This window comes from Chiloscyllium plagiosum, unplaced genomic scaffold (genome assembly GCF_037043375.1).
Source record: "Chiloscyllium plagiosum isolate Xiang-an unplaced genomic scaffold, Cpla_swu_hap1 HiC_scaffold_7, whole genome shotgun sequence".
Lineage (NCBI taxonomy): Eukaryota > Metazoa > Chordata > Chondrichthyes > Orectolobiformes > Hemiscylliidae > Chiloscyllium > Chiloscyllium plagiosum.
In genome coordinates, this window is record NW_028270145.1 from 13,665,189 (window position 1) to 13,677,376 (window position 12,188).

Genomic DNA, 12,188 nt, shown 5'->3' on the forward strand with positions numbered 1-12,188 from the left:
TTAAGATAATGTAAGTGCTGCATGAGTTGAATTTCTGAAGGATAAATTTCAGCAGTTAAAGGTGAAAGTTAGACACACTGAGCATGGAGGCAGTACTCAAAGATTTTAAGTGCCTTTAGATCTGTTAGGTTGAAGTAAAAATGAAGGCAAATGATTTTGCAAAGACAGAAATAGAAATTATTTCCTGTAGATAAGATACATGAGACATGATGTTCAACTTGGGACCAGTTAAGATGCTGAGAGTATACATAAGTTAATTCAGCTTTCGAGAGAAACCAAGATAGTATCTGATGTCGAAGAGTGTGGTGCTGGACAAGAACAGCCGGTCAGGCAGCATCCAAAGAGCAGGAGTGTTGACGTTTTGAGCATAACCTTGTGCTCGAAACGTTGACTCTCCTGCTCTTTGGATGCTGCATGACCAGCTGTGCTTTTCCAGCACCACACTCTTCGACTGTCATCTTCAGATTCTGCAGTCCTCACTTTCTTCAAGATAGTATCTGTGTCAATGGTGTATATAATTTAGCTGAAAGTAAGCGGAATATTATCAACAGGTTCTGTGTTCAATTGAAGGATGTTCTGGCTTAATGACTTGATGTTTCATGTGCAATCTCGCAACAGTGAGATGGTAATAGAGCCATCTTCTTACATGATAACTGGCCATGGAAACCTTTTTTTAAATCATGTCTGTGAAGAATGTCTCCAAGGCATAACAATGTAAATGAGAAAAATAAAGATGTGAAGCTGATGATACCAAGAATAAGACATAGACTTTTTCCCTTCAAAGTCCAGGCAATTATTTGTTTATTGTCCTGTTTGAATTTTGTAATGGTTCAGAGTGGAACGTTAAACATTTTAAACATATTCACTAATAAAGTAAATATCGAGGGCTATTATTGTCAGCAACTGGGAACATGGATTTCAGCTTTACACCCAATCCCTCAATTGCATACGTCGTTGTGACCCATGAAGACAGATCTTTGGCCATTTCTAGTTGATGCTACATTGCAGTGCTGCATTATGGTTACTTGTGTTTTGCAATTATAACTTAAGGATCTCATGCATATCATAAACTGGTGTGTATTTGATTTACTGTAGTCAAAACTATACAACTGCAAATGGGCAATGTGGTTTCACAATGCAGAGAAGTGCTGACTGTGATCTTGCTTCTGTTTTCCATGGCCTGTATATGGAAGATCGACTGAAAGATCAGGCTCATTATTATACCTACCTGTAAGATTAGTAGGGACATGCAGACAAATTATTTGTTACAACTGTTTTAACTTTTACATAATATTTTTCATTATCTTGTATATTGTCCTGATTGTAGCTGATATGAGTCCTGGTTGTATATTCAGAATTTGCTTCTCACATTTATATCTAATCATCTTTATCTAATATTGCCAGACTTTAACAATTAACTTCTGATTATAATGGGGAAACTAAAAATTGTGTAGCACTGTTGATGAATGAAAAGTCCCATTCTGATATCTACTGATGTCATTTGTGCATTTTAATTTATGTTCTTAAAATCAGCACACAGGCAAATACAGTTGCCCTGAAACTGACAGAAGTCTTTAATAAGCATATATGTGTGATAGTGTAACATGTTTGGACAGAATACTTGCAATGTCTGAAGCCCCACATTACCTTCAATAGAGATTACCACCAGACACTTCAGTAGCTGTCCTCAGGGCTTCAGGTAGACCATGCATCAGCGTCTCTGCTCCAGACTATCACTGGTCGAGGCAAGAAGGTGTACCTTCCCATGTGATTAAATGCCACATCTCCCATCTCTACACTACCTTTCAGAATGGGCATTGAAATCTGTCCTATGTCTGGGCTGGTAATCCAGACTCAGAGTTCATATCCTACTTTTAATTGGGTATATTGTTAAACGTTTCCAAGTAAAAAGCTGGTATTGACTTAATGCACGGAAGTACTTTTCTAGCACATAAAAGTGACTATGAAGTTGTCAAAATGTCATTGGAAAACAAGTTGTTCATAAAGGACGGAACTTGTGTAGCTTCACTGGTCTGATCTACATGTGAGTAATCCCCACTGACTGTCATCATAAATAATCTAACAATTAACTCCATTATGAGGATAGGTAATAAATGTCAGATTTGCCTGCAACATTCACAATGATCTTTTTCTCTTTTTCATTCTAGACTGTTCTTAGTTCTCATGACTTCATCCCTTTCCACTCTTGAACTTTGATTGAACTCCATGGGGGAGAAAAGGCTGTGTACAATGCTTTTAATTCACTGCTTGGCTCAATCCGATGCTTTCTGTTTCACAATAACATCCAGCAGCAAGTTTGAATTTATATCACCAGAGAAGATAGAGTGTAATTCATCATTCTGTAAAACAAATTATCATAACTGTTTGACCATATGTAAAACATACAGCATGTTGCTAACAATTTGATGTTCATTTTCACACCAGTACAGAGTTGCTGTTTCTCCACTGCACCATCTTTGCAGTCCTGACTATACTAATATAAACAGATGCTGAACAATAACTAGATACTTGTCAGAAGGAGTGAGATAGGAAATGTTGGTCAGAAAGTTGTCCAAATGGACATTCATGTCTCCAGCATTCAGACTGAGTTCATTGGGGTTTTCCTAAACTGTTACCAAAATCGCAAAAATCGGAAATGGCCTTAAGTAGGAAATGTCTTTGTTTCAACTAGCAAGCATTTATTTTCATACAAGCCCTATATAAGGAAGCAGTGGTAGTGTCAAAAAGAGAAGATACTCCTTCAGTTAGGTGGAGTTGAATTCCATTAGAGGTTTGGATTATGTTTAAGCTCATTTGTAGTTATTGAGAGTATAGAAGAGAATAAATAAATATTTATGATTAGTTAAGATTCCAGATCGGGTTGCCCAATTTGTGTAACAGTCTGGTATCTCGGGACTCATAGCAGAGGCAGTTATGCAAAGGTTAGAACAAACAGTCCTACCACAAATTCAACCCAAACTCTGGGTCAGATATGTCGATGACACGTTTGTAATCATTAAAAACACGGAAATAGAAAAAACACACTGGATCATCAACGCCACACTCACAGGAATCCGATTCACGAGAGAAGAAGAAAAGGATAGCCAACTCCCATTCCTAGACGTGATGGTACAGAGAACACCGAATGGAGAATTCACTACAAGGGTATACAGGAAAGCCACACACACAGACCAAGTCCTAAACTATGAAAGTAACCACCCCAACACACACAAACGAAGCTGCATCAGGTCACTACTCAAAAGGGCCACAACACACTGCAGTACACCAGAACTGCAAAAAGAAGAAGAGGAACACCTATACAAGGTATTCGCCAAAAACGGATACCCACGCAACTTCATCAACAGATGCCTAAGAGAAAGACCACGGAACGAGGACACACCACAACCAAAAGGACTAGCCACACTATCATACATCAGGAGCATCTCGGAACTGACAGCCAGACTACTGCGACCCCTAGGACTCATAACGGTACACAAACCAACAGCCACGCTCAGACAACAACTCACCAGAACGAAGGACCCGATACCCAACATGAGCAAAACTAATGTAGTGTACAAAATACCATGCAAGGACTGCACAAAACACTATATAGGACAAACAGGAAGACAGCTAACAATCTGCATACATGAACATCAACTAGCCACGAAACGACACGACCAGCTATCCTTAGTAGCCACATACGCAGACAACAAGCAACATGAATTCGACTGGGACAACACTACTATCATAGGGCAAGCCAGACAGAGAACAGCCAGGGAATTCCTAGAGGCATGGCATTCATCCACAAACTCCATCAACAAACACATCGACCTGGACCCAATATACCAACCACTACAGCGGACAGCTGAAACTGACAACCGGATGCGGCAGGGACAGACCACTATAAACACCGGAGGAAACATCAAAGAAGCGCTTCGCAGGAGGCTCCCAAGCACTGATGATGTCGCCTAGCCAGGGGATGAAACGTTTGCAACAAAAACTTCCAGCTCGGCGAACAGAACCACAACAACAGAGGCTATAATGGTTTTAGAAGTAGTCAAGTTTATGATCCCAGGTGGTTGCTAAGAAAATAGAGTATACAGTTCTGAATGAACAGTAATAAGCTGTACTGTATAAATTTAGGACAGCAAATATGTAATACATGACTGCTACTCTATAAATCCAGAATTAACATGAATAAATATGGATGAAGTGAAGTGAAAGTCGTCATAATTGCAGAGGATTATGAATTTAACATGAGAGTTACCATACTTCAGGTGAAGGATGAGGTTGAGAAAACAACGACTTTATGTTGACCTCAACGAGTGGGGGAATTAACCCTGCACTATTTAAGTTATTCTGCATCCCACATCAACTGTTCAAGCAGTTGAGGTAACTGCTTTGGAATTCCTCAAGCCAATCCATCATGGACTGCCTCAATGACTACTCACTTTTTGGTGGTTCACTCTTCCTCCTTGGGACTATGTTCCTGTAAATTCTGGAAACTGCCTTCTAGCATCCAGTCATGGGAACGTTTCTAACTTTCCTGCAGGTAGCTAACTTCACTAATATGCCTGGGTTTCTCCTGTGGCTGCACCAAGAAGTGAGCTTCTTTCTCATTCACAGCTACAGCAAACTATTATTGGTTCTTTTTTTGTTCTGGGTTGCCAGGGCTTTTCTGAAGTCTTAACCAAAGCACATTGGAAGAATCCTATGTGTCAGTAAGTGTTGCTGAATATTACCTGCTGAGTCTGCAGCAGCAGCACCCTTTTAATGATGGACTGCTTCTACCTGCTGCTGACCATGTAACTCTTAATCCTGTCAGTTACCCTGACCTCGATGGCTGTTCTGGATCAAATGGGTCTGATTTTCACACCAGTCCTGCTGCCATGGACACCCTTTGTAAATTTCATAATTATGCAATTGCTGTCCTGATGACGTGGAGAAAATTCATGGCATAAGGCATGCAAAGTCTTTCATGCTGTCCCTGTTAGCATTTGCCTGGACTTCTGGTACCCATCAAGAAGTGCAATCCTTGCTACAGCCCAAAATTAGACACATTTTGTTTCGTAATAATATCAAAAGCATTAGAAGTTCCAGTAAGATATTTTGGCTTTTGTTGTTAGAATTGAATATGAATAAAATTATCCTCATATGTTTTGTACTTGTCTCTATTTCAATTTTTAATATTACTTGTATCCATCCTTTCTGGGTTAGTTCGTTCAGTTGTAATTGATAGTATTCTTTCAAGCTATTTTCTTCTTTACTTACTTTTGAGCTTTTTTCATTCTGTTCTCTTGCCTAATTTCTTGTCTATCCATTGTATTCATTGTTTGACTCCTGGCTTTTTCATCCACATTTTGGAGATTTTCCTAGCTCCAAGTTGAGGATATGGGTTATAGAATTGTACGGATGATAGAAACAAAATGCATGAAATTGCTGCGATGGCAAGTGATGTTAATTGGGTAATAAGATTTACTTGCACTTCACACTGTTGGAATGTCAATAGAATAACAAAACATTAAGGTCAATATTGCACCTGTATCCAAGTAAATAGCAGGCTCAATTGATTATCCCCTTAACCAGAGAAAGAATTCTCTGGAAGAAAATTCCAGGAAGAAAACATTCATGTGGCAGAGATGGAAACAAGGGAAATAATTTCTGGACGTCAAAACATCTTTGAGTTCTGAATATTATTGCCAAACAAAAATGTGGGTGACAAGATTGACCTAAAAATTTATGTGCTCTAACTGAGTTTCCTATATGTTAAGCAGCAGCCCCAAATGGTTGTGGTGGGAATAATTTATATTAATAATATAAGTCCAGCAATTTTGTGATATCCAGATAATTGAAAGAGAGAGTGTCTCAAAGAGAATGTATTTAATTGGATCTGATAAGGTGAACACAGGAGCAAATCATCCAGGAATTTGCAGAGAATTGGTCTGATGTATTTATTTTATGCTGTGAAAAGCTGGATTAACTGTAAACTCATAATAAACGTGATTAGAATGTGATTCCAATAATTCACAGGCTCTGAAAATTTGAACTTATTTCTTAATATGCAGCTATCAGAAATTATTAATAGACTTGCTTTCTTGTGCTCAGGTCTGACTTTACTTTTGTATTTCATAGATTCATATAATTCAGAAAAGACCCTTTGGCCCATCAAGTCCACAACCGACATAACCACCACTAAAATAGCGTACTAAAGTACAATAATCCTAATTTCCTGCACTTGTCAAATATCCTTGAATGTTACGATATTTGAAGTTGTTATTAAATTATATTTTCAAGGTCGTAAGGTTTCAAGCCCACAGCACCTTCTCAGACAGTGCATTTCAGATTCCCGCCACCCGCTGAGTGAATACGTTTTTTGCCCAAATCCACTCTGAATCTCCTGCCCCTTACCCCAAAACTATGCCCTTTTGTGATTGAGCCGTCAACAAGGAGAACAGCTGCTCTCTATTTACACTGGCCATACCCCTCATAATCTTATACACCTCACTCATTCAACACTGCCCCCCCCCCCCCCCCCCCCGGACCCCCCAGTCATCTTTGCTCTAAAGAAAACAATCCAAGCCTATCTTGTCTTTCCTTATAGCTGCATCAAGTTATCTAAAACCATCTGGAAGCTCCACAAATTGTTCTTGTCAAATGTTTGAACATAAATAGACAGGTGTTATGGGCCAGACTAGATCCGCATCTCTTCCCCCCCCTCCTCAAAATATTCAGAACATAGTCTAGACTCAATCTTTTCTTATTTTAAAGATAAATGTAAGGTGTTGTGTTAAGGATGCAATTCGATTGGTCAAACCTTTGGATTTAAAGCAAAGTACACTTCATTCATCCACTATAGCTAAAATGCAGCAGAAGGAAGGAATTGGAATAACTTAATTTACTGGAAAACCTAACAGAATAATAGATATGGTAACTATTACTAATTAACTGTTCCCATGTATTAATATCGCATAAACAAAGGCAAATTCAGAAATCAGATTGCAACTCCCATAACAGGCAGAGAACCCCCAACTTTTGTCTGTAACTGAGAGAGGGGGAAAAGTAGCTTCCACTTAGTCATAGAGATTGACAGCATGGAAACAGACCCTACGGTCCAATTCATTCATGCCGACCCGATATCCTAAATTAAATCAAGTCCCATTTTTCACCATTTGATCAATATCCCTCCAAATCCTTCATATTCATGTCCCCATTCAGATGCCTTTCAAATGTTGTAATTGTACCAGCCTCCACCACCACCGCTGTGTGAACATAATTATCCCTGAGGTTCGTCTTAAAGCTTTTCCCGATCACCTTAAACTTATGCCTTCTAGTTTTGGACTCCTCTACCCTGGGGAAAAGTGCTTGTCTCTTTACCTTATCCATGCTGGTCATGATTTTATAAACCTCTATAGGGTCACCCCTTAGCCTCCGCTCCAGGGAAAATAGTCCCAGTCTATTCAGCCTCTCCTATTCAGTCTACATAGCTCAAACCTTCCAATCACGGCAACATCCTTGTAAATATTTTCTGAACCCTTTCCAGTTTCACAACGTCCTTCCTATAGCAGACAGACCAGAATTGAACAGTGTATTCCAAAAGGGGCCTAACCAATGTCCTGTACAGCCACAACATGACCTCTCCACTCCTATACGCAATGCACTTACCAATAAACTATTTCTTGAAGATCCCAACTGCTGAAAACTAAAAGCTTTTTTTTGTTCTGTGGGAGCTTGACCACAGCCATTCAGGCTGCTTCTATTGTTCCAACTTTTTTTAAAAAACTGAAGACCTCACAAGCTGTTTACTCTAAGCTCTGGTATACAGCTCCTCACCTCTGTTCTAAAATCTCTTTTCAAAAAAAAGAACAAAATACCCTCTTAAAGCCAGAGTATCATCACACAGGTAAGGCAGAAATATTATTGATGGCTCTACTAAGTTTCTCCACTCCCTCTTCCACATCTTTCTGGATCCTTTTATTTCTATAAACTGCACTTTTCTATGAAAACAGACACTGTGTTCACATTCAACATTATTCTTTCCTCAGTATCTACAAGATTTCCTTTCTCTGCCTTATCACGAGCATCCATTGTAATTATTTTACTTTTTAATGTTAACAGCTTTCACTTTTTTTAATATTTCTCACTGATCTCTATTTAGATCACTTTTTAAATTTTGCTTTGCTTGTAGTCTACATGTTGTGTTTTAGACTTGATTCTCCTTTTGTATTATCAAACCTAGGTTAAAATGAGGGTGGAGGTTGGTGGTGGGCAACAGTGTTGGGGTGGGGGGGTGGTGGTGGTGGTGGTGATGATGGTGATGGTCATTCTTAAGCTGGAATATCAGCCTAATGTTCTGAGGACTTGGGTTCAAATCCCTATGGCAGATAATAGAATATGAATTCAATAAAGAGAAAATATGGAATAAAAAGCTATTGTAATGGCAGAGCTGAAAATGTGTTGCTGGAAAAGTGCAGCAGGTCAGGCAGCATCCAAGGAGCAGAAGAATCGACGTTTCGGGCATGAGCCCTTCTTCAGGAAAGGTTGTAATGGCAACCATGTAACCACTGTCAAATTGTTGTAGAAACCCACCTGGTTCACTAATTCCATTGGGGAAGAACGTCTGTCTTCCTTACCTGGTTTGGCCTATGTGTGATTCCAAACCCACAGCAATGTATGATTTGACTCTTACTTGCCCTCTGGGCAAGTAGGGACAGGCAATTAAAGTAGGCCTAATCAATTGCATCTACATTCCAGGTACAAATTTTGAAAAGTCTCATTTTAGTTTAAACTCTCTAGTCATCCAACATTTCCTATACTACCTTCACATTTTCTGGGGCTCTTTTTATCCATACCATCTCTTCTTTACTGTTTCTATTATGGTCAACAATTCATTCCAGTTTATCCAATCATCTTTCCTTTTCATTCCAATGCAAGTAGAAGAAAGCACTATGTTTAGTTGCTATGGAGTAAACAATATGGATACTTTTTCTTTCTTTTATGGAATGTGGCATTTATTTGCCCATTGAACAGAGTGGCTTGCTCTGCCATTTCAGAGGGCAGCTAAGAGTGACCACATTGCTGGGGCTTTGGTGTCGGTTAGACCAGAGTAAGGATAACAGATTTCCTTCCCTTAAGAACATTCGTGAGTAAGAATGGATTGTATGACCATCAATGATAGTTTCATTGTTACCACTACTGAGATTAATTTTCAATTCCAGACTTTATTAATTTATTTAAATTCTACCAGTTGCGATTGTGGGATTAGACCCTGTGTTCCTATAACATTAGATGTGTCTCTGGATTACTAGTTTTGTGACATGGTCAAATTCTACCACCACCTCACATTTATTATAGGGTATCTTATAATCTAGTCTTTATAGATCGTGTATCTACTGACAATTCATAAAGAAAACAATTGATAAATGCCAAACTGTCAGTCTAACAGAAAACAAATATTTCCCATCATTGATTGATAACCTGGCATTAGTGAAAATGATTTTCCACTGAACAAAATGATGTTCCAATTTAACCCCATTTTGTCACAGCTAGTTCCTGACTGGCAAATTAAAAGTGACATGACATTTGAACACAGTTCATTATAGCAATTTCATATCACTACTTTACATATTCACCCAAAACCTAATTGACAGCAAATAATTCACTAAAATGAGTGGAATAATGCAAGCAGAATAATATTATTTTTCTCACTATCTGTGTATTAGGACATTAAAGTTTCATATATGGCACCTGTTGTGTATTAAGCCATAAAACATCTAGAATTCAAGGGCATAGTTCAAAAATAAGTGTTCTCCCATTCAGGATGGAGATCAGAAATTTCTTGTCTCAGGGTCATTACCCTTTGGAGTTCTCTTCCATGGAGCACAGTGGAGACTGACTCTTGAATGTATTTAAGGCGAGGGTATACAGATTGTTAATCTGCCAGGGAGTAGAGGATGATGGAGGGCTTGAAAGGAAATTGATTTTAAGACCAATGTCAGATTATTATAATGGCAGAGTAGGCTTAATGAGTTCAACACCCTACTCATACACTAATTGTTATGATCTTATTTGATTAATTGAATTGAGTTTTTTTTATAACTTATCAACACTTCTTTGTATGTATTCATGTTTATTTTGAAGGCTCAAGTGTCAAAACAAATTTGATCACATTCACAAACTGACTAAGATTTCTCATATCTGTTCAGCAGAAGTGATCTCTGCCAGGATTGTACAGGAGGTCACAGCTGAGGCAGTGGCAGTACTGAAAGGAGAACAAGTGCAAGATACTTTACCAAGAGAGCAAACTTCAGGTATAGAAGCTATATTCTTGATAATGTTTATAATGAGACAGTGATGTTGCTTTTTTAAATAGGAACTTGAAATGTATCCCTGCACCTTAAAGCTGTAAACCATTTAATCAATGGGCATAGTTTCCATTATCCTAAGGGCAAAGATTGTCTCCTCTTTTTACTTTTGATTTGACCTGATTTAGATTGATGATGCTGAATCTTGCTTTGACAGCCATTACAACGTAACACAAAATAAGTTAAAAATAGATTAATTTAGTTTCTGGCTGAAACTGGGAAGAGCTTTGAGTGTGAGTGCAAGAACATCAGTTGTCATGGTAAGCAATTGGTTGGTACATAATGTGTTTGAGGATTGAGCTGGAATCCCTAGGCTACATAGGAATACAGGTACTTAGGAAATAGGAGCAGGAGTAATCATATGGACGCTCTAGCCTGTTCTGTCACACAAGTATCACAATTAATTTTCCACCTCAACTCCACTTTCCAGTATATTACTGCTTTTGTTTGATTCTCCGAGAGACAAAAAATCTATCCCATTCTTAAAAAGACTCAGTGATGGGGCATCCTCAGCCCCCTGGAATAGAGAATGCCAAAGATGCACAATTATAGAAGATTAAAAAAAATCTCCTTAACTCAGGCCTCTTATCCTGAGATTGGGATTAAGTTCTAGTTTCCTAAACCAGCAAAAACAATCTGTGTCCACTTTGTCAAGCGCCTTCAGAATCTTCAATGCTTAAATGATATAACCACTCGTACTCGCTGCAGTTTAGAGATTTATAGGACCAATTTATTCAATCGCTCATCTGGGGATAGTGTTCTCATCCTAGCAACCAATTTAATGAATCATTGTTGCATTACCTTTGTCATCCTCACAATTTTCATCTCTACTTGACTTTGTATTGTCAGTTTCCTAAAGTAGATTATTCTTGGTCTCCATCTAAGAATAGTATAACCTGTAAATATGTGAGGCCACAGCTACACTCAACCACTTAAAGCTTTTCAACTCAAACATGCTGCATTCATCCATAACTTCTGCTTCCTGTCTGTTAGCTAATCCCCTAACCATGGGTAATTCCAATTCTGTGAACCTTTAATCTTGTGAATTAGCCTCTTCTGCAGTACCTTATCAGATTTCTTTGGAAAATCTAAATATGTCACATCTAATGGTTGTCCTTTAATTTTATTTTACTAGTTACTTTCATAAAAGTCCTAATAAATTTGCCAAATGATGATTCCCTTTTGTCAAGCCTGAATCAACTTTCCTGATTAAAGTTGTGGGTTTTGAAATGAATCATTAAGCCTTTCTTTAGTAATAAATTTTAGCATTTTCCCAATGACAGGAGTCAGACTACTGAACAGTATTTCTCTGATCCACCCGCCTCCTTTTTTGAATTGTAATGTTATATACGCTAAACTCCAATTTCTTGGGACCATTGTAGAATCTGAGAGATGGCGAAAATCAGTATATCCAGTACATCTTTCAAACACTCAATCAGGCAAATGTTGCACACTCACTCAAGATTGTAAGTAAGCCCTGGCAACAGTTCAAATTTTTCATTGTCTATTCAGAAATTCATTGCAATTTAGGCAGCACTGTGGCTCAGTGGTATGCACTGTTGCCTCACAGCAGCAGGGACCAGATTTGATTCTAGCCTTGGTTGACTGTGTGGAGTTTGCACATTTACCCTGCATCTGCGTGGGTTTCCTCCAAGTGTACTAGTTTCGTTCCACAGCCCAAAGATATGCAGGTTAGGTGAATTGGACATAGCCGACATACCCCTGGTATCCAATTCACTAAGTGGATTAGCCATGGTAAATGGGGATAGGGTGGGGTTCTGAGTCTGGGTGGGATGCTCTTCTGAGGGTTGGTATAGACTTGTGACT

At 38.6% G+C, this 12,188-nt stretch overlaps 1 protein-coding gene across 17 annotated transcripts in view; it reads left to right on the forward strand.

The window, feature by feature from the left end:
• Window positions 1-12,188, forward strand: part of LOC122551329 (microtubule-associated protein 2) — a 261,856-nt gene that overhangs the window by 187,783 nt on the left and 61,885 nt on the right. For 11 of the 17 annotated variants that reach the window (XM_087988737.1, XM_043693043.2, XM_043693048.2 and 8 more), the window contains one exon: window positions 10,203-10,307. The exons of 3 other annotated variants lie outside the window; for them this stretch is intronic. In XM_087988737.1, coding sequence (XP_087844863.1) covers window positions 10,203-10,307 — 105 coding nt within the window. The remainder of the gene's footprint in view (window positions 1-10,202; window positions 10,308-12,188) is intronic. 3 more of the 17 variants (XM_043693044.2, XM_087988734.1, XM_043693053.2) reach the window with 1 other exon arrangement.